The sequence below is a fragment of the Gastrolobium bilobum genome, unplaced genomic scaffold, assembly GCF_033153095.1.
Source record: "Gastrolobium bilobum isolate Gb01-03AN ecotype WA unplaced genomic scaffold, APGP_CSIRO_Gbil_v1 utg11162, whole genome shotgun sequence".
NCBI lineage: Eukaryota > Viridiplantae > Streptophyta > Magnoliopsida > Fabales > Fabaceae > Gastrolobium > Gastrolobium bilobum.
The window spans coordinates 87,568-113,306 of record NW_026897605.1 but is presented as its reverse complement, the minus strand read 5'-3'; the positions used below and the strand labels follow the sequence as shown (position 1 = coordinate 113,306).

The 25,739-nt window shown below is 36.2% G+C and overlaps 1 protein-coding gene across 3 annotated transcripts in view; it reads right to left on the bottom strand.

The window, feature by feature from the left end:
• The window catches only part of LOC133308494 (DNA-directed RNA polymerase 3B, chloroplastic-like), a 35,096-nt gene extending 22,761 nt beyond the window's left edge, over window positions 1–12,335 (bottom strand). For all 3 annotated transcript variants that reach the window (XR_009751174.1, XR_009751175.1, XM_061509119.1), the window contains exons 1-6: window positions 11,484–12,335; window positions 10,279–10,482; window positions 10,046–10,179; window positions 9,451–9,520; window positions 8,825–8,883; window positions 8,373–8,490 (exon numbers count right to left, since the gene is read on the bottom strand). Coding sequence is in view for 1 of the 3 variants with exons in the window: in XM_061509119.1 (XP_061365103.1) it covers window positions 8,373–8,490; window positions 8,825–8,883; window positions 9,451–9,520; window positions 10,046–10,179; window positions 10,279–10,482; window positions 11,484–12,266 (1,368 nt within the window). In the remaining 2 variants the exon portion in view is untranslated. The remainder of the gene's footprint in view (window positions 1–8,372; window positions 8,491–8,824; window positions 8,884–9,450; window positions 9,521–10,045; window positions 10,180–10,278; window positions 10,483–11,483) is intronic.
• Window positions 12,336–25,739: the final 13,404 nt, after the last annotated feature.

The following is a 25,739-nucleotide window of genomic DNA, read 5'->3' as shown; positions in this document are numbered from 1 at the left end:
GTCCAGCCCGTATTAAAAATATTTCAGGTACTCGATGGTTCATTACCTTCATTGATGACCATTCTCGAGTCTGTTGGGTGTATCTTCTAAAGGATAAGTCTGATGCTGCATCCGTGTTTAAAAAATTTCATGCCATGGTTCAAACCCAATTCCAAGTTGCTAGACAAATTCTTCGTACAGATAATGGCAAAGAGTATTTTAACTCTATTCTTGGAGAATATCTTTCCCAACATGGCATCTTTCACCAAAGCTCGTGTCCTGACACACCCCAACAAAACGGAGTTGCAGAAAGAAAAAACCGACATCTCCTTGAAGTTGCTGGGGCTCTTATGTTTACCACGAGTGTTCCTAAATATCTTTGGAGAGAGGCAGTTCTCACTGCCTCGTATCTGATAAATCAAATGCCATCTCGCATTCTGAAATTTCAGTCTCCTCTTTCTAGTCTTGTCCGTATCTTCCCTTCCTTCCGAGGTGTCTCCTCCTTACCTCTCAAGTTATTTGGTTGCGTTGTATTTGTCCATATTCCCTCCCATCAACGGTCTAAGCTTGATCCTAAGTCTCTCCAGTGTGTCTTTATTGGTTATTCTCCTACTCAACGTGGCTATAAGTGTTATTCACCCTCTCTTCGTAAGGTCTTTGTCTCTATGGATGTCACTTTTTCTGAGAATGACCCTTTCTTCCCCTCGACTTCTCTTCAGGGGGAGTCTATAGGAGTAGATGAAGATCAGTCATGGGAACCTACTGATGTCACGGTATTACCTCTACTTTTGGAAACAAGGGGAGCTACAGAATCCTCACCATCAAGAGCCTCCTCAAAATGGGGACAAGTTTATAGCAGGCGAAAGCCTCCTCAAAGTGTGAATAACCCAGAGCCTCTACACTGCCAGGATTCTGAACCATGTTCTAGTTTCAGCACCCCAATACTTGAGTGTCGTGGTGAAAATGATCTACACTTGCCCATTGCTCTCAGAAAAGGTACTCGATCTTGTACTACTCATCCTATTTCTAATCATATTTCATATGGAAAGTTGTCCCCAGGGTTTCGTGCTTTCAATACGATGTTGGATAGTACAAAGATACCGAGAAATATACATGAGGCTCTCAATGATCAAAAATGGAGGGATGCTGTCTTTGAAGAAATGAATGCTTTAGAAAGAAATGGAACTTGGGAGATAGTGACCCTACCTAAAGGAAAACAGGCAGTAGGATGCAAATGGGTGTTTACAATAAAATTCAATGCAGATAATAGCATCAACAGATACAAGGCAAGATTGGTTGCAAAGGGTTTCACTCAGACTCATGCGATAGATTATCATGAGACTTTTGCTCCGGTTGCTAAAGTCAATACCATCCGAGTTCTCTTATCTCTTGCTGCCAATATAGATTGGCCTCTGCAACAGTTAGATGTGAAGAATGCATTCCTAAATGGTGACTTACATGAAGAAGTCTATATGGATCCTCTACCTGGTTTTGAAAAGGAAAATGGATCAGTGTGTAAACTAAAAAAGTCTCTATATAGATTGAAACAGTCTCCCAGAGAATGGTTCGACAAATTCACACAAGCAGTCAAAAGAAGAGGCTTCATTCAAGCACAGACTGATCATACTCTCTTCCACAAACACTCTAAGGATGGTAAAATTGCTATTCTTATTGTATATGTAGATGATATAATTCTTACAGGTGATGATATTGAGGAATTGAACACCTTGAAGAAATTTCTAGCAGCTCAATTTGAAGAAATTCCTTGGTATGGAAGTTGCTAGGAGCAAAACAGGCATCACTCTAACACAAAAGAAATATGTTCTAGATCTTTTGTTGGAAACAGGAATGTTAGGGTGTAAACCTGCTGAGACACCTGTGGAACCTAATACCAAGTTAGGTATTGAAGATGAGAATGAGGTGGATAAAGAACAATATCAGTGATTGGTTGGTAAACTAATCTACTTATCTCATACGCGTCCTGACATTGCCTTTGCGGTGAGCATGATTAGTCAATTTATGCACTCACCCAAGGAGAAGCATCTTAGTGCAGTCTATAGGGTGCTTAGATACCTCAAGAATACTCCAGGAAGAGGATTATTCTTTAAAAAGGGGTATAAAAGAACAATTGAAATCTACACTGATGTAGATTGGGCAGGCTCATCAGTAGACAGGAGATCTACCTCAGGCTATTGCACCTATGTGTGGGGAAATCTTGATACTTGGAGAAGCAAAAAGCAAACAGTGGTTGCAAGAAGTAGTGCTAAAGCAGAATTTCGAGCTTTAGCTCATGGAGTTTGTGAAGGAATCTGGTTGAGAAGACTTCTTCAAGAGTTGAAGATTTCATATTAACTACCAATAAAACTATATTGGGACAACAAGGCAGCTGTTAGCATTGCTCAAAATCCTGTGCATCATGATCGAACAAAGCACGTGGAAGTTGATCGTCACTTCATCAAAGAAAAATTAGATGATGGAAGTGTGCGTTTGATATATGTTCCAACTAAAGAGCAAACGGCAGATATCCTTACCAAGGGCCTACACCATCCAGCATTCGAAGACTTGATTGGCAAGTTGGGAATGATCAATATTTACCTCCCAACTTGAGGGGGAGTGTAGAAAATCAGAATTCAAACATGTTTCCGTTTTTATTTCCTATTAATTAAGATTGATTATGATTGATTAGGATTGATTGTGATTGATTAGAATTGATTGTGATTAGGATTGATTAGTCATCGCTTAGTCATTCTTAGCGATTCTTTCTTGTATAAATACTCACTCATGTAAATTATTCAAGATCAATATATAGAAACTTCTTTTCAATATTTCTAGTGGAATTTCTTTCTTCACACAGGTAGGTAGACCTGTGCATTGTCCACCCTTCAAGCCCAGTGGGCTCTCGTGTGAGGGGCGTGTTGAGATATACAAAACCATTAATGTAGCCTCACCCAACAGCTTAAGCTTTTGGGTTGAATTGGTTCTTTACAAGTGTCTACTCCTGTAGTACCAAAAATATACTCTCTTTCTATTGGTCTAAGTGGGTTGACTTGGTTCATTTTTAATACATAAGCCCACTTTTCTTGTCCCAAAGACTCCTCTATGCTCTTTTTGGGCTTGGCCCATTAGGTCAAGGAAGCAAACCACTTTTTGTAATTCCCATTGTACCCTTTATTTTTTCTATACCATTCATGGTAATCCTCATTGCAGCAACCATCCTTGTTTGCCCCTCATCTCCCATTCTCCCATCAACTGTCGCACAATGAGCTGAGCCTGACAATTCTGGCAGGGCAACCTAGCACGCAAGTTCACTGCTAAAGATCCACTCGCCTCCACGAACAAATCTGCATTTGGTGCTCCAGCAATGGCGATGGGCTGATGTAACACCCCAAATTCTAACAATTTATAATAGCATAAATAAATTCAATAATTTTATAAATAACATCGGAAGTTCAAAATAATCAAATTTGGGAAGTGTTACCGCCGCACTTGTACAGGGACAAGTGCAAGGCTAACTCTATTACATTCAAATAAAAATCTAAGACTATAGTTTTTTTTTTTATACATAATATTTATGACAGCTAGAAATATCCGAGTCGTGATCCTCACTGCCCACAGCTAGCCCCATCCTTTGCAACATGCTTCACTGAAAATCTGCTCCCCCGCAGCCGCAGGATCATTGCAGTCAAACAAACACAAAAGTCAGCAAAGCTGGTAATCCCAATCAAAATACGATTAATGTAATTAATAACAAATTAAATCAAATATCAAATAGTGTTCAAATCGATTCCACATTAATCAAATCAAATATGAATATAATAATCAAAATTCCATTATATAATATTTATCTTTATTAAGTTCATTTGATGTATTTGGTAATTATCAACTAACATATTTAGCACAACATTAATCATAATATGATAATATTCACAACTCAATGACATTCTTCATAATCAAATCAAATAAAAAATTTCATTATTAATAATGTTTAAGTTCATTATATTTAGTGGGAAGAGAACCATGGTAGACCCGGGAAACCCTGCCAGTCTACCCCGTGACCCGGGAAAAAACCACTGTTACCAGCCACGTATAATCAAAATTGGCCATAATCAATTCACATCTTCCTAGTGTGCACACCTCTTCCCAAAGTTGCTACTAGTATCCCGGGAAACCCTGCCAGACACCACTTTGGAAAGAACGGATATAATCTTTTTCACATCGGAGGCATAAAGCCCAAAAGTTGTGTTCATCACCTTGGGAGGTACCATCCCAAAGCTAGAACGGATATAATCTTTTTCACATCAGTTTCACATCGGAGGCATAAAGCCCAAAAGTTGTGTTCATCACCTTTGGAGGTACCATCCCAAAGCTATCCTCCCACTATTAATTTATTCAATCACATACAATCAATCCAATCTTGTCACGATTCTCATAATTGTCAAATAGTTTTCATGATTTCCACATCAATTTAATCAAGAGTATAATTTCAAAATTCAATCTTTCAATAATATCATAATTTCCAAATCTGTTATCTAACAATATCATAATTTTCAAATCCATCATAATTTTCAAATCCATTATCCAATAATATCATAATTTTCATATTTAACATCTACCAGAGCGAAACCCAAATCCAATCATCATATCATAATTTTCCAAATCAAAATTCAAATATTCACATCTATTAGAGTAAAGCCAAAATCTAATAATTAATCCAATTAGTTTCTAGAGGTTAAAATAATTTAATTTAAATACCTTAAGGGTTACATATAATATATTAAAACATCCTAAAATTTCCTAAGGATTGAGATTACATATATCAAACATATAACTACCTGAATAATAGGACACCCAATAAAATTTCATACACAACAAATCTACAACCACCTAGAGATTAGGATTACTATTAATAAACTTCAAACAAAATTATAACCTAAGGATTAGGATTACCTGGTCTCCATTTTCGCTAACTTCTAGAAGAGAATAAATTGGGGCAGAGAACCGGTTGGTAACCAAAAGAATATAGAAAATAAAACAAATAAACTTTTGAAGTAAGGAGAGAGAGAGTAGTAGAGGAGAAATGTTGAAGAGTGAATTGGTTTGGTTAGGCTAGACCTCTATTTATAGTTGAAGTTTTGGGCTCAGATATGGGTTTCGTGCATTTATTTCCTTTTTCTTTATTGATGTATTTGACTCAGATATTGACTTCATACATTACTGACTCAATGCTGACTCATCATATCTAATCAAATTACCAATCAACATTACCAATCGAACATTACCAATCAATCATTACCAATCAATCATTACCAATCGAACATTACCAATCGAACATTATCAATCAATCATTATTAATCAATCATTATTAATCAAACATAAATACATAAATCATCAATTAATAAATCAGTTAATCATAATTTATCATCTAATATATATATATATATATATATATATATATATATATATAATTATATATTATCACATAAATCAAATAATATTACTATTATTATCTTACCTCTTATTATTTTAACTATTATTAACTCATTAATTAAAAATATTAAATACCAATATTATTAATTACAAAAATACTAAATATCATTATTATCCAAAAATATTTATTATTATATTATTATTATTATTTTATTAATAAAAATATGGGGTATTACATTCTACCCTCCTTAAAAGAAGTTTCGTCCTCGAAACTTAAAAGTTTGAGCTCCTCAAATTAACTAAAAGGCATAAGGTTAAAGTTAATAAAAATATGGGGTATTACAGCTGACCTAACTTTTCGAAAGCTAGAGTTTTATAGCCATTGCATTGCACTTCTTCACTTATTCAACCCCTTGGGTACTGAAACCCTTTCTTGCTCATCCAGTTGTGACCTGTAGGGTGGTCTTCCTCCATTAAAACAAGCTCCTTCTCTAACATAGAGAAATTCAATGATCTCCCTATCTCAACCTCCTCCTTCAATCCATTGAACTCTTTAATTTCTAGTTCTTGATCCAGCACATAGAAATGCACTCATGTACTACCATCAAAGATGGGTGACTCCACCTTTCTTGCCTAATAACAAGCCTCCTCACCACTACACTTCGTCCTACTCCCCTCCACATTCTTCTCTACATGCCCGGTCAGATGGGGATGAATGCCCTCATGAATAGGTAGCTTATTTGAGCCCTCGTCCTCCAAATTATGCCTTGTTTCTACATCCACCTTCCAAGTATATGCTTGATCTCTTTGATTCCATCAACCCTCTTCTTGATCTCCGATAATTGAGACCTATGCTTGCAGGTCACCTTTAGAATCTCCATTGAATGCTCCAACACTTCCACTCCTAATTTCATCTCCCTCAATCTTGATACGGGAGGTTGAACCAAATTATAATGAACCTAGAAATGGATTCTGAGTTTTCAAAGAGAGATGAGTAAACAAATGAAAGGAGAAAAAATACTTCAGTAATGATGAAATACAAATAAAGAACAAAGGAGAGAATTATCCTTCACTTGGCAATAGAAAACTGAAATATTATCAACAAGTACAAAAGGGGTCCAATATTCATAGAGAGATAATGGGCCTAATGTGTTGAAGAAGGAATAAGTTCAAATCCTAAAAATAAGGAAACGCTAATCTAGTGAATAAAGGGAATAGGATAAATAATTGCAGATATTTTCCATATTTACACCACTCCCCCTAAAGTCAAGGGATGGATATTTATCATTCCCAAGTTGTTAATAAGTTCTGAAAACTGTCGGCGGGAAGTCATTTGGTCCAAATATCAGCTAATTGATGACCAAAAGAAATATATGGAGTAATGATCAATTCGCTGTCTAATTTCTCTTTGAAGTGGCGGTTGATCACAATATATTTTGTTCGGTCGTGTTGGATAATATTGTGTGCTATACAAATGGCTGACTTATTATCACAAAGTTACTTTATAGATCCTTCACATCTCATTTTGAGATCATCTAGAATGATTTTCAGCCATAACAATTCACAAATACCTTGGGTCATAGCTCAAAATTTTCCTCTGCACTTGACATAGCAACACATTTTGCTCTTTACTCCCCAATGTCATTAGGTTTCCATAAAGAAACATACAATAGCCTGAGGTAGACTACCGATTAGTTACTAATCTAGCATGATCGGCGTTTGCGTAAAATTCAAAGGATAGGTTTTGCCCTCTTCAAAATAATAATCATTCGCATGGTGTGGCCCTAAGACATTGGAGAATTCTATCCACTGTATGCGGGTGTTTTTTCCCTTGGGTCGTGCATGAATTGGCTAACAATGCTAACCGCATAAGCTAGATCAGATCTAATATGAGCCAAATATATCAATTTCCCACCGATCATTGATATTGTCCTATGTCAACTAGAGGCCTCTCCTCTTTGCTTTCCAGTTTGTGATTCTACTCAATTGGAGTACCGAAAGGTTTACACCCAAATTTTCCTATTTCTTTAAGGAGATCAAGGACATACTTTCTCTGACAAATAAAGGGGTACAATATTTATAGAGAGGCTAATGAGCCTAATGGGATGAAGAAGGAATAAACTAAAATCCCAAAAATAAGGAAACACTAATATGGATAATAAAGGAGATAAATGATTTGTTGAGATATATAAAAACCATTAATGTAGCCTCACCCAACAGCTTAAGCTTTTAGGTTGAATTGGTTCTTTACATGATATCAGAGCCTCGGTGTACCGGGTTCAATCCTCACCACCCCCACTTTCTTTCTAATGGAATTTCTTTCTTCGCACAGGTAGATGTGCCTATGCATTGTCCACCCTTGAAGCCCAGTGGGCTCTCGTGTGAGGGGGCGTGTTGAGATATATAAAACCATTAATGTAGCCTCACCCAACAGCTTAAGCTTTTAGATTGAATTGGGTTTTTACATAATTATAAATATTTTTCATATTTACAACACCTTTCAAGGGGTTTCCCTTTCTACAACAAATCTAATGCTCAGTTTCCAAATGATAATCAGAAACCCCGCTCTTCTGCCCTTTCCTCCTATTTAAGCTAACTCTCAACCTCTACAATTTTAACCACATAACTTTTCTAACCAACTAACTAGTCTAACTAACTACTATCTAACCACTTCACAAAAATAAAAAGAATGATGCCTTAGGTAGGACTTTATATACAATTCAATTAACCAGTAAATGTAGAAGACTACACATTTTGAAACTGTTAAGGAATACAAAAAAAGATTAATGAAAAGAAAATTGCAACTACTAAAAAAATACTACAGTGACTTGCAGCAAGTTCCTGATCATTTATTCGATCATGCAAACAATACATCAATTTTTTTTGCCGGATCACATCTTTTATGTAATACTAGGACACTCCTTCCTTGGCAATTAAATAGGGAAACAGAAATTTACACAAAGTACCTCAAAAACTTTTTGCATTTGTTCCCCTTTGACATTCTTCATTACATCTTGTTGCTTCCTAGATCCATGAGTACGCATGATATAAGATGGTAAGAACAAGTGCCCGCCCTTGTCATGCCTAAAAAGAGCATTATCAGATATTAGGCACACAAACACACACAGACAAGCAGCTAGGACATTATAAACAAAATGTGAACAGTTACTTGTATTCTTTACCACTTCCATATTTTTTGCAATTCAAGTTAGTTTCCATGTTTAAAAGAACTAGCTATAAGTTCATTTGATTAGTTGTCGTCCTTTATCTTTGATTTTGAGAGAGATTGGAACTGAGCACAATAAATCATTTTTTTTTTTTGGTACAAACAATAAATCATTTTATAATGACATAAAATCTAACCAAATGCAGGAATTTCAAAATACAATACTAGAAGGATCAATTCCATTTGTCATACCCTTTCCACTTTTTAGGAGGTATTAACATTGGCATGTAAGGCATTAACATATGCTTAGCCTGCACCAAAACAAGGACATTGATCAGTAAGTAAGCAACTTAAGATATATTCACTTTATGTAGTGCATGCTAACTATTCTGTAAGGGTTAGAAGTATCTAATATTTAAATGATGCCTAATGGCATGCTTAAAAGCAAACAAGTTTGAGAATAACCGAACTTATGACCATTAGTTGTGTGGAAGTTTAATGATTTCAACAAAAACTTCATGATTTTAGCTAGTAATAGTAGGAAAAAACAAGGAACTCAGAAAAATATGGACCAGATTCCATTCAAGTGGAACATCTTTGGCAAGATGCTTTCATAGATTGATAAGAAGCAAGGTGTCCAGGTCCTCGTCTACCTACATCTAAATCCTAGTTCTTTCTATTTTGGGGCAGGGAAAGTGGGGTTAAAAATAATTCTTATATACAGGAAGATCATACACATATTGCTAGAGATAATAATGAATTTTTTTGCATTCATTCATGAAGCTATCATAAAAACCGTTAACATGTTGCTCAATAACTTCAACTGAGTCAAAAATTCAAAGTATCGTTTGAGAAAAAGAAAAGATGTCTCAACTTACACATTTTTCAAGCCCAACTAGGATTAAGGGATCACATTGTATAACGCCATAATTCTTCAAAATCTTTTGCCTACAAGCACCAAACTGTTATTCAGAATTACAATTCAAAAATGAGCATGATAAAGGCACTTTCATCAATACTTTGCATGCCTATTCTTTTGAGATATTTCCTCGTTCACAGTTTAAAACATCTACCACATAGACATGGAAATTTTGAGACCCTCTTAAATGTGGACATTTATTCTTTCATTTTCCTCAAGCACAGATTCTGCATCATACTCCATCACAATACCTTCTATGCTGAAGAGCAATAGCATCATTTTGTATGGGCGTGTGTAAATCATGTCTACATTTGTGTGTGTGAGAGAGAGAGACAGAGAGAAATAAATGATAAACAAGACACATTACACATAATTTTCAAATAATCTCCTACCACAAAAACAGCTAATCTTCTGTAATCATACGGTGTCATTTAGTTATTTGAAAATATTAATTATTCATTTATAGCCCAACAACCCCCCCCCCCCCCCCCCCCCCCCCCCCCACAAAAAAAAAAAAAAAGCAACAACAACAACAAAAAAAGGTGAAGCCTCACCCTGGATTCCTTGATAAAGCTTTAAAGCCATGACTGAAAGCCGGTCGAATATCAGGTGGAGTATCAGCAGACTGGTTAACCGGAGAGTGAATGTATGCTGTTTCAATTAATAATTCTATTAATCGACTACCCAGCTGCATAATTTCATAGAGTTAACTTATTAAATTCCAGTTTTAAAACAAAAACAAGAAGAAAAAAAAGGACAATGATTACACAAGGACATGCACACAAACCTTGACCTGGGTAGCACGGCTCCAAGGACTAATTTCTTCTTTTCTCAATGCCAGCTGCACCTCTTTCATTCTTTTTCTTTTGATCAAACCATTTACATATTTCCTTTGTTTTTCGTTATCATCATTTGAACTGTCCTCGGCACCAGCCTCTGTCTTCTTACTCCGGAGACTTTTATTTCTTTCAACGAACTCATGCATCCTAACCTGAAATACAATAAGATAATTATAACTTGTATTTAATATATGAAATAACTGCATCAAATGAGTTTCAGTCAAGTGACGCTGTAAAGAACCAATTCAACCCAAAAGCTCAAGCTGTTGGGTGAGGCTACATTAATGATTTTATATATCTCTAACGCGCCCTCTCACACGATATAGCCCATTGGGTTTGAGGGATGGATGATGTATAAAGCTCAGCCTACCTGTGCTAAGAAATTCCACAATACTTTATTATTTATTAATAGAATGGGGACAGTGAGGATCGAACCCGTGACACCGAGGCTCTGATACCATGTAAAGAATCAATTCAACCCAAAAGCTTAAGCTGTTGGGTGAAGCTACATTAATGATTTTATATAACTCTAACAGACACCTACAAAAGGGAAGGCTTTTATGAAGACTTTTGAGTAAAAAAACAATCAATTATTAACTGCTTAAGCATTGGAGGTAGGCAGCGGTTGCATTCCACATGCATATATAGTTTTACTATTTCCAAGTTCCAATACATTCAAGAATAAGCCTTGGCATTCATGATGCAACAAACTAACCCCCTTTTCCATCTTAGAAACAACATAAAAAATCAATCCCCATCCAACCCTGACTGGCTAGGGTAGGGGTGAGGGCAATTCTTACCCTTGCATATTTGCAAAGAAGTTATTTCCCGAATTTGAACACGTAACCTTTCAACACAAAGCAAGAGGCTCACTCTGTTATCTTGAAAACAACATACCAAAAGAAAATTTAAATTTGAAAAAACGGTTAAACAGAAATCATTAGAGCCCCACAGTACTATTCACCACACATTGATCAACATAAACAAGTAATGGCAACCTCCTGCTACAAAGCTCCCGCTCTACACAACATGCTGGAAACGGTCTATACTAGACAGTCTTACTTTACTTTAATTTGCAAATGCTGATTACATGAGTCAAACCTATGACCTGAGTATCAATTGATAACATGAGTTTTTAACAATAAACAAGTACCTCTTGTTCCATAGCCATGCCAATCTGAACAGCAGCCTGAACAAGCTGAACACAACCTGCCTCATTCTCCATCACCAGGCCCATCATCTTATGCATCACGATAACCGCAATCTTTGCCGCCGGCAAGGAATCAATGTGGGGGGCAATGGAGGACTGCTGCTTCTTGGACCGCGCCCGGTGCGCCTTCTGCTCGGCTTCGACGGCGTCCTTGAGCGGCTCGAACCACCCCAAGAGGAGGGCCTTAACGTGAGGCAAATTGGGAGCCAACTTCTTCTGCCGCATCTCCCTCTCGAGCTCCTTGTACTCCTCCACCATCCTCTCCCACGCCTCCGTCTCCGCCTCTATCTGCCTCCGCCGCAGCGAATTGTACTTCGCCTTCTCCATCTCCCTCAACTCCATGTCGAGCCAACCCTTCAGGAAGAGGGACGAAATCCACGGCGGTTCCTGGATGAAGATCCTGTTCTTCGGGAACGCCTCGTCGTTTTTGTTGTTGTTGTCCACGGTGGAATTGAGGTCTTCGACGAAGAAATTGTCGTTGGTTGAGTCCAATAGGAGGTGGTGGTTGGGGTGGGATTGGATTGGGTTGGAGGGAGTGAAGGTGAAAGAAGAAGAAAAGGAGAATAGGGAAGAGGAGGAGGTTGGAATAAAGAGAAAGTGAAGGGTTTTGTGGGGTTTTCTTTTAACTTGAAGGTGGTTGTGGTGGTGATGGTGGTGGTTGCTGGTGGCGGTGTTACCGTAGTAGGCATGAACTTGAGGAGTGGGAAATGAAGATGCCAATGTCATTGTAGATATTGGAGAATTGGTGTTGTAGTATATGGGTCTCTCTGTTTCTTCTGGTGAAAGAGTGAGTGGGTGGAGAGTGTGGGAATGAAAGAAACACAGAATGATTGTGCGGTGTTCTTGCAGGATGTGGATGAAACCTCTCTTAAACCTTATACAGTGATGGACCCACTACTAGATTTTTTTTATTTTTTCTTTTTTCTTTAAAGAAACGAAATCACTTAGGCTTGTTTCCCATAATATAGGAAATTTTACGGGGGTATTGAATTGAGCCTTTAAAGTATTTTAATGAATTATTTTTGAATAAAAAAATTTATTGATATTCAATTAAAATTTTAAAGGATTAAAAAAATTATATAATATTCGATTAAAATTTTAAAAGATTATTTTAGAGTCCGTCGAAATATGTTGTTATTCAATCAGGATTTTAAACAAAGGAAAAATAATAATTTTGTGGTATTCAAAAATATAACGATTTTAATGAATTTTCTATTGGTATAAATTTTGTGAAACTTTTTAGTGAGAAATATAAATAGGATGTCTTTCTCACAATCTCAACCTAATTCCTAGGATTTCTTGAGAATTTTCTATTGTAGTGTCTTCTTCTTTCTTTGACAGGTCAACCCGCTAGAAATCAGGTTCTGCCATAAGAGTTTCGTCAAAGGTCAAAAGCAGCAAATTTTGAGTCATTTTTATCACAAAACAACTTAGAAACAACAAACAAGATTTTAATTTAATCCATCTCAAAACCAGAAGATTTTTTAGCGAATTTTTAGAGTTTTTGGAAGTTTAAAAATTATTTTTCAAGCTATTGGTTGATATTTTTACTGCACAAAAATGTATGATTTTTGTATTAAAAATAACGTAAAACAATAGAAAAATAACATAGGAACAAAAACCCCTAAACCAATTTTTGTTTTACATCAATGAAACAAGATTGATTTAAAGAAAAAATAAAACTTTCATAATATGAACCCTATGTTTCACAATAATATATTCATGAACGAAATTCCTTCGCTATAGGAAACGATTTTAAACAAGTTTTGTGTCAATAAATCACTAAAAACTTGTTTTTCAAAAATCTCAAAGTATAATATCACTCACATGAGATGTAATTAATTGCATGTAATTAGGCAATTAATTTTGCATTAGTGGATTATATTAGGTAAAATATCTAATTAAATGACTTAGAGTCACTTTTGAGGTAAAAGTGCAGTCAGTGAAAATTATGGGGTAAAAATATGTGTAGGCAAAAGTACCTAAAATATAAAAATAAAATTAGAAATATTCCTAGAAAAATATTTCAGACCATTAGGTAAAGTTTGAAAAAATAGAGCTGAATAGATAGATGAGCTCATACCCAGTGGAGAAAACTTAACTAAGTTAAGTGCAAATAAACCAAATGAAGCTTCATTTCTTCTTCTTCCAGCAGACGAACCCGTGAGAGAGGGAAAGGAAGGGAGAAATCATTTTGGAAGAGCAAAACCCTAGCCACTCTATTTCTCAACCATTTTTAGTAATTCAAAAGCCAAAACCACTTAGAATCTTCCTCTCATCCTTAATCCTAGCTTGGTTTTGAGTGGAGAGCATTGTGGTGTGAGATTTTTCTTCCCAAAATTTCGCCCCTTTTGAATATTGAAAGGGTTTGGGAGCATTTCACTTCTTGGGGACTTAGGGAACACTCATTCCATGGTTGTGCAAGCATTTGTGGTAAGTTTCCACTCCTTGAACTTTGTTTTCATGGAGATTGCAAGTTTGAGGAAGATGATGAATAGTGTCATAGTGGGTGGTATGAGTTTGAGTTTGAGTTTGATTTAAGCTTAATCCTTTTGTAATAGTTGTTAGAAATGATAAATAAACGGTAAAAATGAGTTTGGTTAGTTATTTGGTTATTGTTCGATATATTGGAAAATTCATGCTTAGGCTTGTGAGTGTTCTAGCATTTTGAGCAATTAGTGAGCTGGATGATTGATTGTGTCCCTTGTGTTGCTAGGATTAAGGCAAATGGACCAACTTTGAGTGACCACACATTGGAGCAAGCTATGGAGCTTGATTAGCTCATTTGGATAGGTAAGTCCATTCCAAGTTGTGGTGTGGAATTGTTTTGTTGATGAATATGTTGATATTCATTAACTTGTATTAATTGATTGTGTGACACCTTGGTGTAGGTGAGTATTTTGCAAAGTTGTAGCTTGAATTCAAAGTTTGATTGGTTGCAAACTTGTTGGTGAACAAAGGTTGAATTGAAGCAATGTGGTAAGCCTTCAGACCTTGGGTGTAAATCCCTTTTATTGTTTCACCAAGCCCTGAATGGGTAGTGATTGTTTATAGTGTATGTAAATACAATAAGTAGTTTAATGCTTTGTTATACGTATGGGTATGCTTTGGGTGTGACATAGGATGGTGTTTCCCTATGTTTGTATGTTGCATGACGATGCGTAAATCATACTTGGTAGATTCTCTGATCAGTAGGACTATTTGCATCTGAGTATACTTAGGACAGTAAGAGCTCGAGGGATTTCTCCTAGAGATGTTTGACACACTACATGGATATGTATTTACTGTAATATTTACTGTGTATTGCTATTATACTGTGATGTGAATTATGGGGTGGAGAGATGCTCCAAGGACCCCTGGTTTACTATGATATATTCGTATATCTCACCCCGTGTTGTGGGGACCCCCTTTCAGGTATAGATGCTGCAGGAGCCTCTAGTGGCAAGTGTCCGTATTTGGATTAGATGGTCATATGTTGATAGCCTACCATTTTGGATTGCATCTCATCTAGGATAGTAGGTGTATATGTCTTTTACATAGCCATATGTATATGTATATATATATATATATATATATATATTGAGGAGACATGATGTATTTTGGGGGACTTAGTGCATGATCATTGTGGTGGTGAGTGCCTTGTTGTACATGGCTTATAGCTTTGATCATGATCCTTTTGTAGATTAGTCTTTTGGCATGTATATGAAATTGGGAAGAACATTGATGTAATTGAAACTTTGATGTATTGATGAATATGTTTATCATTTTGATTTGTATGATGAATTGGTAAAGTATTTATGGAATGTAGGTGCCACATGGTGTGTGACCATGGTTGGCCTTTCTTTGTCAATTAGGTGTAATAACCCTTGAAGAATGAAAGGGGAATGAAATTTTCCCAAAGAACTCACTAAAAACAAGGGAGACCAAGTCTGCCCCAGGAGTAGGGCGCTCAAGCGCTGAGTTGGACGCTCCAGCGCACTATATACGTGAAAATGAGTCAAATCCCCTGCCTCTTGGCGCTCAAGCGCGATGGTACACGCCCAAGCGCGCTGAAAAACCTGACGATGGCAAAATCTTCCGCCGTTGGGCGCTCGAGCGCCCAGTTTAGCGCTCGAGCGCGCATCCCAAAAACAACACCAACCTAGTTTACTAAAATTGGCATAACTCAAGCTACAGATCTCCGTTTTGAGCGCAGTTCGAACCCACGCGAAGCTAATTGAGAAATCTATAACATAGTGTGAGATAAAAACTATAAAGTAAGTATAGAAATTTCAATTTAATAAGAAGTGAAGATAGTTTAATATTGAACTTGAATAAAATAATAATATGATGTTAAGTTTAGTTTTGATTATTCCACAAGGTAATAAGGTTATGGTCACACAATTGGTTATTTTAAACTCGACATTGTTAAAAAAAATCTATCCGAATTTTAATTGAACCAATGTGATTGTAACTGCACTTAATATCATAAAGCAATGATAACAAATCGGTTCTAGAACGAGGTGTTACACAAAGCAATTTAAGGTTTCAATGTATCAATTGAAAATAATTTAAATTTTTTTCTAAACTTTCATATAATAAATCCCATAAATTCAGATTTGAAATTTTCTTGGAATACTCAATGAAAATATGCATATGATATATCGATAGAAAACTCTCATCGTGTTGAACAAAAACCCTAAGGTTTACAAGATCAACTACAAAAAATTTCAAATGAAATTTTATAATGAATTTTACTGATTGAGAAAATATATTAGGTTTTACATTTTTTATTAATATCATTGCATTTCTTTGTTAATATTCATTGACTTTTGTAATTTTGAATGTTTGTTAAAAATTCTTATAGTTTTTTAAAATCTTATAAATTTATATTATCCTTTCAAAACCTATAAATTCTATAAAAATCCAATCTTATGAAATTATGATTGTAAAAAAAGTCTTTAAAATCCCTTGAATTCTAGATAATCTTTTAAAATCTATAAGATTTTTATCTCAAAAAAGTCTTTTAAAATCCTAATTCAGTACACCCCCTAAGTTCATTATTAATCCACTCCTAATGATTTTTTATTATAGTTTTGGGGGGGGGAGTTTTATGTTAATTTAGACAATTTTGTCTAATGTTCACCGAAACAACGTCATTTTGCAATTGAAAAATTAAAAAATTAGAATGATAAACACTATTATAGCCCTAAAATAAATTAAAATTATAAATACATCATGATTTTCGCTCCCAAAACGGCAGCGTTTCGGTGAACATTAGACAAAGTTGTCTAATGTAACTTTAACAAAAATGAACTCTAGTTCTAATAATTATATTTTAATTAATTAAATTATTATCCAATACGCATATTTGAATTAATTTGTTTCAACCAAATGATGGTAGTTCAATTGGCGCATGGAAGCTGAGCAGATGGGGTGAGAGCATGTGTTTAATCATCCCTAGTATCATCTTTGGGAGGGGTTTAAAGCCTTAATTATGGACCCGCTCCGAACAGGATTGCCTCTCATGAAAGATACCTATGGTTTATCCAAAAAAAATTAATTTGTTTCTGGGAAAAAAAACTTTTAAGTGGAAAATCTTTTTATTGAGAAAATTTTTAGTAAGAAAAGTTTATTTAATGTTTAGTAGAAAATTTTTGTCACTTGGAGGTAGGAGTGTTAACGGGCCGAGCCGAGCTTTGCTCTTAAAAAATAAGTCTGTGTTTAAATGTGTTAGCTTGACCAAGCTTGTTACCCGTTATGAATATAATTATCGGCTTGTGGCCTGATTTATTTACAAAATATAAAAGCCTCTGTTTAAAAAATATAAGACAACAAAAATTTATCCAAATAGAATATACAATCAACAGCACTAGTAATTTCATAAATATTCATAAATTCAATTAATATCCAAACATCATAATATAGAACAAAATCATTAAAAAAATCTATTTAACCAATAAAATGAGGTGAAATGGATTGAGGAGAGAGAAAAGATTATTACAAGTAGTATAAAAAATATAAAATAAAAATAAAAATTAATATATTAGCTCAGCCTGAGAGACTCTAATGCCGAACTTTTGAATTGGAGCCTGAGATCTTTTTATTAAACGAGCTTTTATATAAGTCCAAACCTGGTTCCAATAACTAATTTTGGGCATGTAAACTCATGTCTTCAGGAACCGAGCCAAATGCCCCTAAAAGGCCCTTGGTTCGTTTACCACCCCCACTTGGAGGTCACGATTTTAGGATTCTTGTCGTTGATTTAACATAATAATTACTGATACTTAGGATTTTTTTTGGTCCTTTTATTAGAGTTAAAAAAATATACCTTCTTATCAATAGCTTTGTTATTTTATGTATAATTAACTTATTTTATATTTAAAAGGCTTCTAATTATCAAATTATAGTTCGTAATGCTTAATTTTTATTAATTGAATTGTTAATTAAAATACACGTTATGTTATATTTTAACAAAAATTAAAATTAAAATATTCTTGAGAGAACCTTTAAGTGAAAATTTATCATTCTAAATATAATATGAATAATTAAGGAATTATTTTTCGTTTATTAGACCATAATACATCCTGTAAGAAATCTAAGCCGGTGGTTAATGAGAGTGAATGCGTCTTATGTTGCATGAGTTGGATATGATATGACAATATTACACACGCGTCATATTGACCGTTTGATCTGCTTCCTGTTCAAAATCGGAACTTGATTCATCCTCTGTCTTTTGCCGAGTGATTTCTCAAATGCATCATGTCCAATGGCTGTGGTCTCCAACGTATGAAGCACGACACTTCAAAAAATTTTGACGTATCGTGTCTGATATTTTTCGATACTCATTGACATTTTGATGCTTCCCGACACTCTAATATTTGTTGCAAGGACTCAAAAAAGTTTCAAAGGTTGCGTTGTATTTTGAATTCTAACTATTAGATTCGTTGGATTACGATTATTATTTTATTGAGTTTAATATAAACATTTGAGATATCTTATCTTTTCTTGCAAAATTGATGAGTATTATAAGTTTAGCTTTATTTATTTTGTTAAATTATTGAATATTAAATATAATATATACTACATAAATTAAAAATATTATATAATATCAAAATGTGTCCTAACGTGTCGAAATTTAATATTTTTTAAAATTAATGTGTCGGAGTGTTGTGACATATCGTATATCGTGTCCCGTGTCAGTGTCGGTGCAATATAGGCTCCAACCACATTATATTTACACAGTGCACCATGTTGGGCATTAAATTTCCATTTATCATGTTCATTTTTTTTTCTTGATGATAAACAATGTTTTTACAAAGTTTTATGCACATGTATGTTCTTCCTTTGTTTTTTTTTTAAATATCCCTAATTATTTAAACAAGGTAAATAAAAAAATATAAATTTATTTCCAACTAAATGTATATTATTTAGGGGTGACAATTATTATTAGCAGGTTGTGTTCATATCATATGTAAATTTATGTCAAAATCTTCAATACGAATACGATCGCTTATTTTGTGGATCAACATGATACGAATAACCTCGAAAAAAAAATTTAATGTAAGCCAGTGTAGTGTTTGTGGTTGATACGTAATACAACATAAATTTTTTCAAATAAGTTTTTACCTACACAAATTTGAAAATGGGTTGATTCAAATATGAATTTTTGATGTCGTGTTCTAGACGTGTAAAGTGTCGTCTTGAAAATAATCGTCCCAAATATTATTATAAAAAGTTTTGTTATATTTTTCTACAATTTTTTAATATTATCATTATGCAGTTAAACTTAAATATAAAAATAATATAATTGCATAAGTTTTATTATAATTTTTTAACTCTAACTACTCTTAGGCAATTTCTCAATCACTCACACTTTAGCACCCTAATTATATTTTTGTTTTATAAACTAACAAATATCTTGTATAATGTATGATTATTCTAAATTTAAATAAAATAAATTAAATAGAACTATTTTTTTAATTTAAAATTACATTAATTGTTTACTTAATCTAGTTAGGGTTTAACAAATATAGATTAAAAAATAAAAAGTCATCTTTTAAAATAGTATACTTTAATTTTATATATATATATATATATATATATATATATATATATATATATATATATATATATATATAAGGTTCACACTTTAATTTGAAAGTATAAAGATCTAAATTTGGAGAGAGAGAGACAAATGTGTGACATCATCCACATCATTTGGCACAACATTTCTTGTAACTGGGTATGCCGTGGAGGAGAAGTGGAGCGGCAACCTGGTAAATAGTTGTACCTTGGACCACATGTTCAGTTGTGGACTTGTTCCTGCTTCTTTTGTTTACTAGAGGTTGCCCTTCCAGTTGCATCTTCATGAATTGCCTTTACATTATACGGTGTTCCTCCAAGAGCTATTGGAGGAAGACATGGGAGGATGAACCTTCGTCATAGTGGGGGTTCTAGAGTGGTGAAGGTTAGCGTTTCAGGACCAGGAAGTCTCTTGGTCATCCCTAGGATTAGTGAATGGATGTTGGTGATTCAATCTATAGATCGTAGGTATTGATGTTGATATTGTGACACATCATGTCAACTCGAAGTATCATTCTAGTACATATTTTGTTGGGTATGACTCATACTTTAGAGAAGTTTGAATGGTGTACAGCTAGCTGTATTGGGATTGAAGAAACATGCGAAGCATTCACCAAGTGGGAGAATATTTGGTATGGCTCATACTTCGCATGCTAATAAGAGACGGGGTCAGCAGAAAGGCAATTAGGGTCCCGCTCCCAGGTGAGTGACGGGACAGTCAAGAATCTGCCGGATGTGATGCATATTTCGAGGCTTACTAGAAATTTGATCTCTATTGGTAGTATGGCAGATGCTGATATTAATTTCAGCAGTGACAAATATTCTTGTAAGTTGACTCGACGGCCTTTGGTTATTGTAAAAGGAGAGCGCCATAGTAAATTATGAAAATTGCTGGGTAGCACAATATTCAGTGGTGAAAGCTATAATAGCCCTAACCTAATTAATTAGTAAATTAAATGTGATTGAATAATTAATCATGTAATAGTGAGTAAAATTAAGTATAAGACTTAATTAAATGAATTGGAGTCACTTTGGAGGTAAAAAGTGTACTCTGTGAAAATTAAGGGGTATATATGGGTGTAGGCAAAAGTACCCAAAATATAAAAATAAAAGTGGAAATATTCCTAGAATAATATTTCAGACTTTTGGGTAAAGTTTGGTAATTAATGGAGTTAAATAGATAGATGAGTTGATACCCACCTAAAGTCACTTAACTAATGTAAGTGAATTAAAAACAAAAAAAAAAGACCCTTTGTCCCCCCCACAAACCCGTCGACCAGAAAGAGAAGAAAGAAGAGAAGAAGAAGAAGAGAAAGGGAAGAGAAGAGGGAGGAGAAACCTAGGGTGAGTGATTCTCAACCGTTTTCCTTGATTCAAAAGCCTAAACCACTTAGAATCTCGCCCTCATTCATAACCCTAGCTTGGTTCTTAGTGGGGAGCTTTGTGTTGTGAGATTTCTTCTCTAAAAAATCCGCCCCTTTGAAGGTTGAAGGGGGTTTGGAGAGCATTTGGCTCTTTGGAAGCTTGAGGAACGCTCATTGCATTGTTGTATGATCATTGGTGGTAAGCTTCCACTCTCTTTCACACAAAATTTCTTGATTTTGCATGAGTTAGGGTTTTATGAATAGTACTTTGGGGGTTTATGATGAGGTGAGTAAATGAGCTTAGATAGTCAAATGATTATACTTGGGAAATTGCAAGATTTAATGCTTGATGTTGGACTTTCTTGCATTGGTAATCAATAGTTTGGTTTGGTTGGTTATTAATTATGCCTTTGTTATGTTAGGGTTGAGGCATTGGGACCAACCTTGAGTGACCAACCGTTGGAGCAAGCTATGGAGCTTGATTAGCTCTTTGGAATAGGTAAGTTCATGCTTTTGTTGTGGTATGAATTGGATAGTTTAGTTGATGAATATGTGATATTCTTGAATGCAATATGTTGATTGCATTACACCTTGGTGTAGGTGTGTACTTTGCAAGTTATAGCTTGAATACAAAGTTGACTAGTAGTGGAACCTGTTGGTGGTAAACAAAGGTTGACTGAAGCTTTGAGGTAAGCCTTCGGACCTTGGGTGTAATTCCCTTGACTGTTCCACCAAGCCCTGAATGGTTAGAGGTTGTGATTGTGTATATAAATGCAATGAAATAGTTTAATACTTTGTTATACGTATGTGTATGCATTTGGTGTGGCATAGGAAGGTGGTTCCCTATGTTGGTATGTTGCATGACGATGCGTAAATCATACATGGTAGTTTAGCTGGCCAATAGGACTATTTGCATCTGAGTATCCTTAGGACAACTTGAGAGCTCGAGGGATTTCTCCTGGAGATGTTATTTACACTTTGCATAGATATATATTTACTGCATTATTATTATTATTGCTATTATACTGTTTTTGGAACTATGGGGTGGAGAGATGCTCCAAGGACCCCTGGTTTACTGGATATATTCGTATATCTCACCCCGTGTTGTGGGGACCCCCTTTCAGGAAAGGATGCTGCAGGAGCCACCAGTGGCAAGTGGCCGTATTTGGATTAGTGATGCATGAAGATGTTGCTCTTTTTGGGATTATATATATGACATGTAGAAATATCATGTATAGGAGTTATATTTGAAAGCAAATCATCACATGTATACCATGCTTTATTTGATGGACTTAGCCTATGCTCATTTCTTGTGGTCTCTCTTTTGTTGTTGGGAACCAAAGATTTGATCATAGTATTTTGTAACTAAGTCCCATTATTCTGTAATTAAGACATGTTGGATATATGTACATGATGAAAGGATATGCATGTTTCTTTTGAAGTGTATGTATCTTGAAAGAACAAAGAACCATCTATTGAAAGGATTCTATGATGTCAATTAGGTGTAATAACCCTTGAAGAATGAATGGGGAATGGAGTTTTCCCAAGGAACACACCCAAAAACAGGGGAAACCAAGTCTGCCCCAGGTGGAGGGCGCTCAAGCGCGCTAGTTACGTAAAAATGAGGGAAAGCCACTGCCTCTCGGCGCTCAAGCGCTGGTTTGGGCGCTCAAGCGCGCTAAATACGTAAAAATGAGGGAATGCCACTGCCTCTCGGCGCTCAAGCGCTGGTTTGGGCGCTCAAGCGCGCTAGATACGTAAAAATGAGGGAATGCCACTGCCTCTCGGCGCTTAAGCGCTAGTTTGGGCGCTCAAGCGCGCTTGATACGTGAAAATGAGTGAAAGCCACTGCCTCTGGGCGCTCAAGCGCTTATTTAGGCGCTCAAGCGCTGACTTTGGGCGCTCAAGCGCGCAGACACCCGCCCAAGCGCTCTGAATGACCAGATGGTGACCAAAATTCTTCGCAGTGGGCGCGCGAGCGCCCATTTGAGCGCTCGGGCGCGCATCCCGGGACATCACCAACCTAGTTTACTAAAATAGTCATAACTTGAGCTTCAGATCTCTGATTTGAGCGCGGTTTGAACCCACGCGTAGCTATCTATGAGTTCAATAACATAGTATGAGATGAGAACTATAAAGTATGTACAGAAATTCTAATTTAATAATATATGAAGAGAGTTTAGTATTGAACTCGAACAAAATAATGATATGATGTTATGCTTAATTTATTTTATTCCGCAATGTAATATGGTTATGATCACACAATTGGGCATTATAAATTCGACAGGTTTTAAAATGAAAAATTTAACCGGATTTTAATTGAACACATGTGATTGTAACTGCGCTTAATATCTTAATATCATAATGCGATGTTAACAAACCGGTTCTAGAACGGGGCATTACATTTTATGGTATTAGAGCAGTTTCTTAGGGAAACTTGTGGATTATTGTTATATATGTTTGGTGTTTAATGGTTTATAGTTGCTTTGGTACTTTTTATGATTATTGCATTTGTGATCTCTGAGTGTGAGCCTGATCAACTCATTTCTTTGTGTAACATGTGTAGTGACATGACGAGGAACCGAAACAACCCTGGACCATCAAATACCAATGCTCAGCCAGAACCTGTTTTGGCTGCTTTAGTGAGGCCCAGAAGTGGCCGTGGGGCAACGGGCGGGCACACTGATCCCGTGGCTGAAACTCTTGCAGCCGTTCAAAGGGAGTTAACTGCTAGCCGGCAAGCCAATGAAAATTTGTTAAAGACAAATGAAGACTCGCAGAATGCTATGGCCGCGATGATGAACGAGTTGAGGACGTTGAGGGGTGTTAGACATGAGAACCGGCAACCCACTCCTCCTCCTCACACTGCCACGCCTTCTCCACCTCTTTTACATGAAGAGGGTGTAGTGGGTAACAATGAGGGTGAGGCTAGTCACCATTCTGGAAGTCATAGTCATAGTCATCACACCGAGGTTCGTCAACCACGTGTTGAGCATGTTGATGAATACGAAGCTGAAGAAAGGAGATTTACGGCTTTTCGAAAACACAAACCTCCTTCTTTCAAGGGAGGATATGAACCAATGACGGCAACAAAGTGGCTCCAGGCTATGGAGAAAATCTTCAGAGTGATGAGATTCCCTGATGCAATGAAGTTGGTTTACTCCGTGTATATGCTGGAAGAGGAAGCTGAGGATTGGTGGACCAATACAGTGCAGCCCTTAGAAGCTGAAGGCCAGGAAATCACTTGGCGGTTGTTCGAGACGTTGTTCTTGGATAACTACTTCCCTAGGGAGGCTAGGGAACAGAAGCAGAATGAGTACAATGACCTAAAGCAAGGGTCGATTTCAATTGACCAATACTTTGCTAAATTCAATGAGTTGGTGAAATACGCCAACTATGGGCGAGCCCTACCTACTCCAGCTGAGATGACCTCCAAGTTCTAATGGGGTCTGAATTAGAAGATGTCTCGGAAGATGTCAAATTGTGACATCCGAGAGTTCAGTAGATTTGTGAATCAGTTTAGGAAGGTAGAAGAAGTGTACAAGGGGTCCCAGACCAAGAAGTCCTCTGAGGCCCAGGCACCTAATGTCAATAAAGCAACGGGCTCAGGTTATTGGAAGAACAAGAAGATGAAAGACAAGAAGTTGAATGTGAATAATCCATTCGACTTATTCAAAAAACCCGGAACTCAAAAGAGTTTTGTTGATAGAGGACCTCCTCCCAAGTGTAAAGGATGTGGAAAGGAGCATAGAGGTCCGTGTGCTACGGGTGAGGTTATTTGCTATAAGTGTGGAAAGTCCGGCCACTACTCCAGGCAGTGTCCTCAGCATGAAGTGAGGACTATGGCAGTTCAAGCTACTGCTGTTCCTGTCTCGACTGTTCCACCAATGATAGAATCCCAGACGGTTGGTAGAGTGTATACCATGAACGGTCAGCAATCAGAGAAGGCCCCAAACCTTATAAAAGGTACAATTTATATTGATAATATGGATATTGAAGTCTTGTTTGACTCAGGAGCTACACACTCATGTATGTCTAATTTTATGGTCGTTGGGCTAAATCTGCAAATGTACGACATTTCTCCTCCTATGAAAGTGGTGACTGCTACTGGAGAGGAGTGTTATACATCAGTTTTATGTAAGGATGTTGAGTTTAAATACGAAGGCCGAAATTATGTGCTGGATTTTATTTGCTTACCTATGATCAGCCTTCAAGTTATCTTGGGAATGGATTGGCTATCAAAGAACTGTGCTATGATAGACTGCTGTGGAAAAAGGATTGTGCTTTCTGCTGATGATTCTGCTACTAGATCTTCCCCATATCTATCTGTGTTGCAGGTTAGAAAGACTTTGAGGGCCGGGGCATTGGGATATGTCTTTGTGGGGGGTTTAGTGGGCGGAAGTCATGAGGAGATCGACAATATTTCTGTGGTGAAGGAGTTTGTGGATGTGTTTCCAGATGAAATTCCGCAACATTCGCCTCATAGAGAGATTGAGTTCACGATTGATCTTTGCCTGGTGTGGGGCCTATCTCTCTGGCTCCGTATCGGATGTCACCTCTGAAATTAGCCGAGTTAAATAAGCATATTGAGGAGCTTTCGGCTAAGCAGTTTATCAGGCCAAGTGTGTCCCCGTGGGGAGCACCAGTTATATTTGTTAAGAAGAAGGATGGTAGCATGAGGTTGTGCATTGATTACCGTCAGTTGAATAAGGTTACTGTAAGAACCCGCACCGTTAATTAAGGAATTTAATTAATAAATTACGAGAAAATA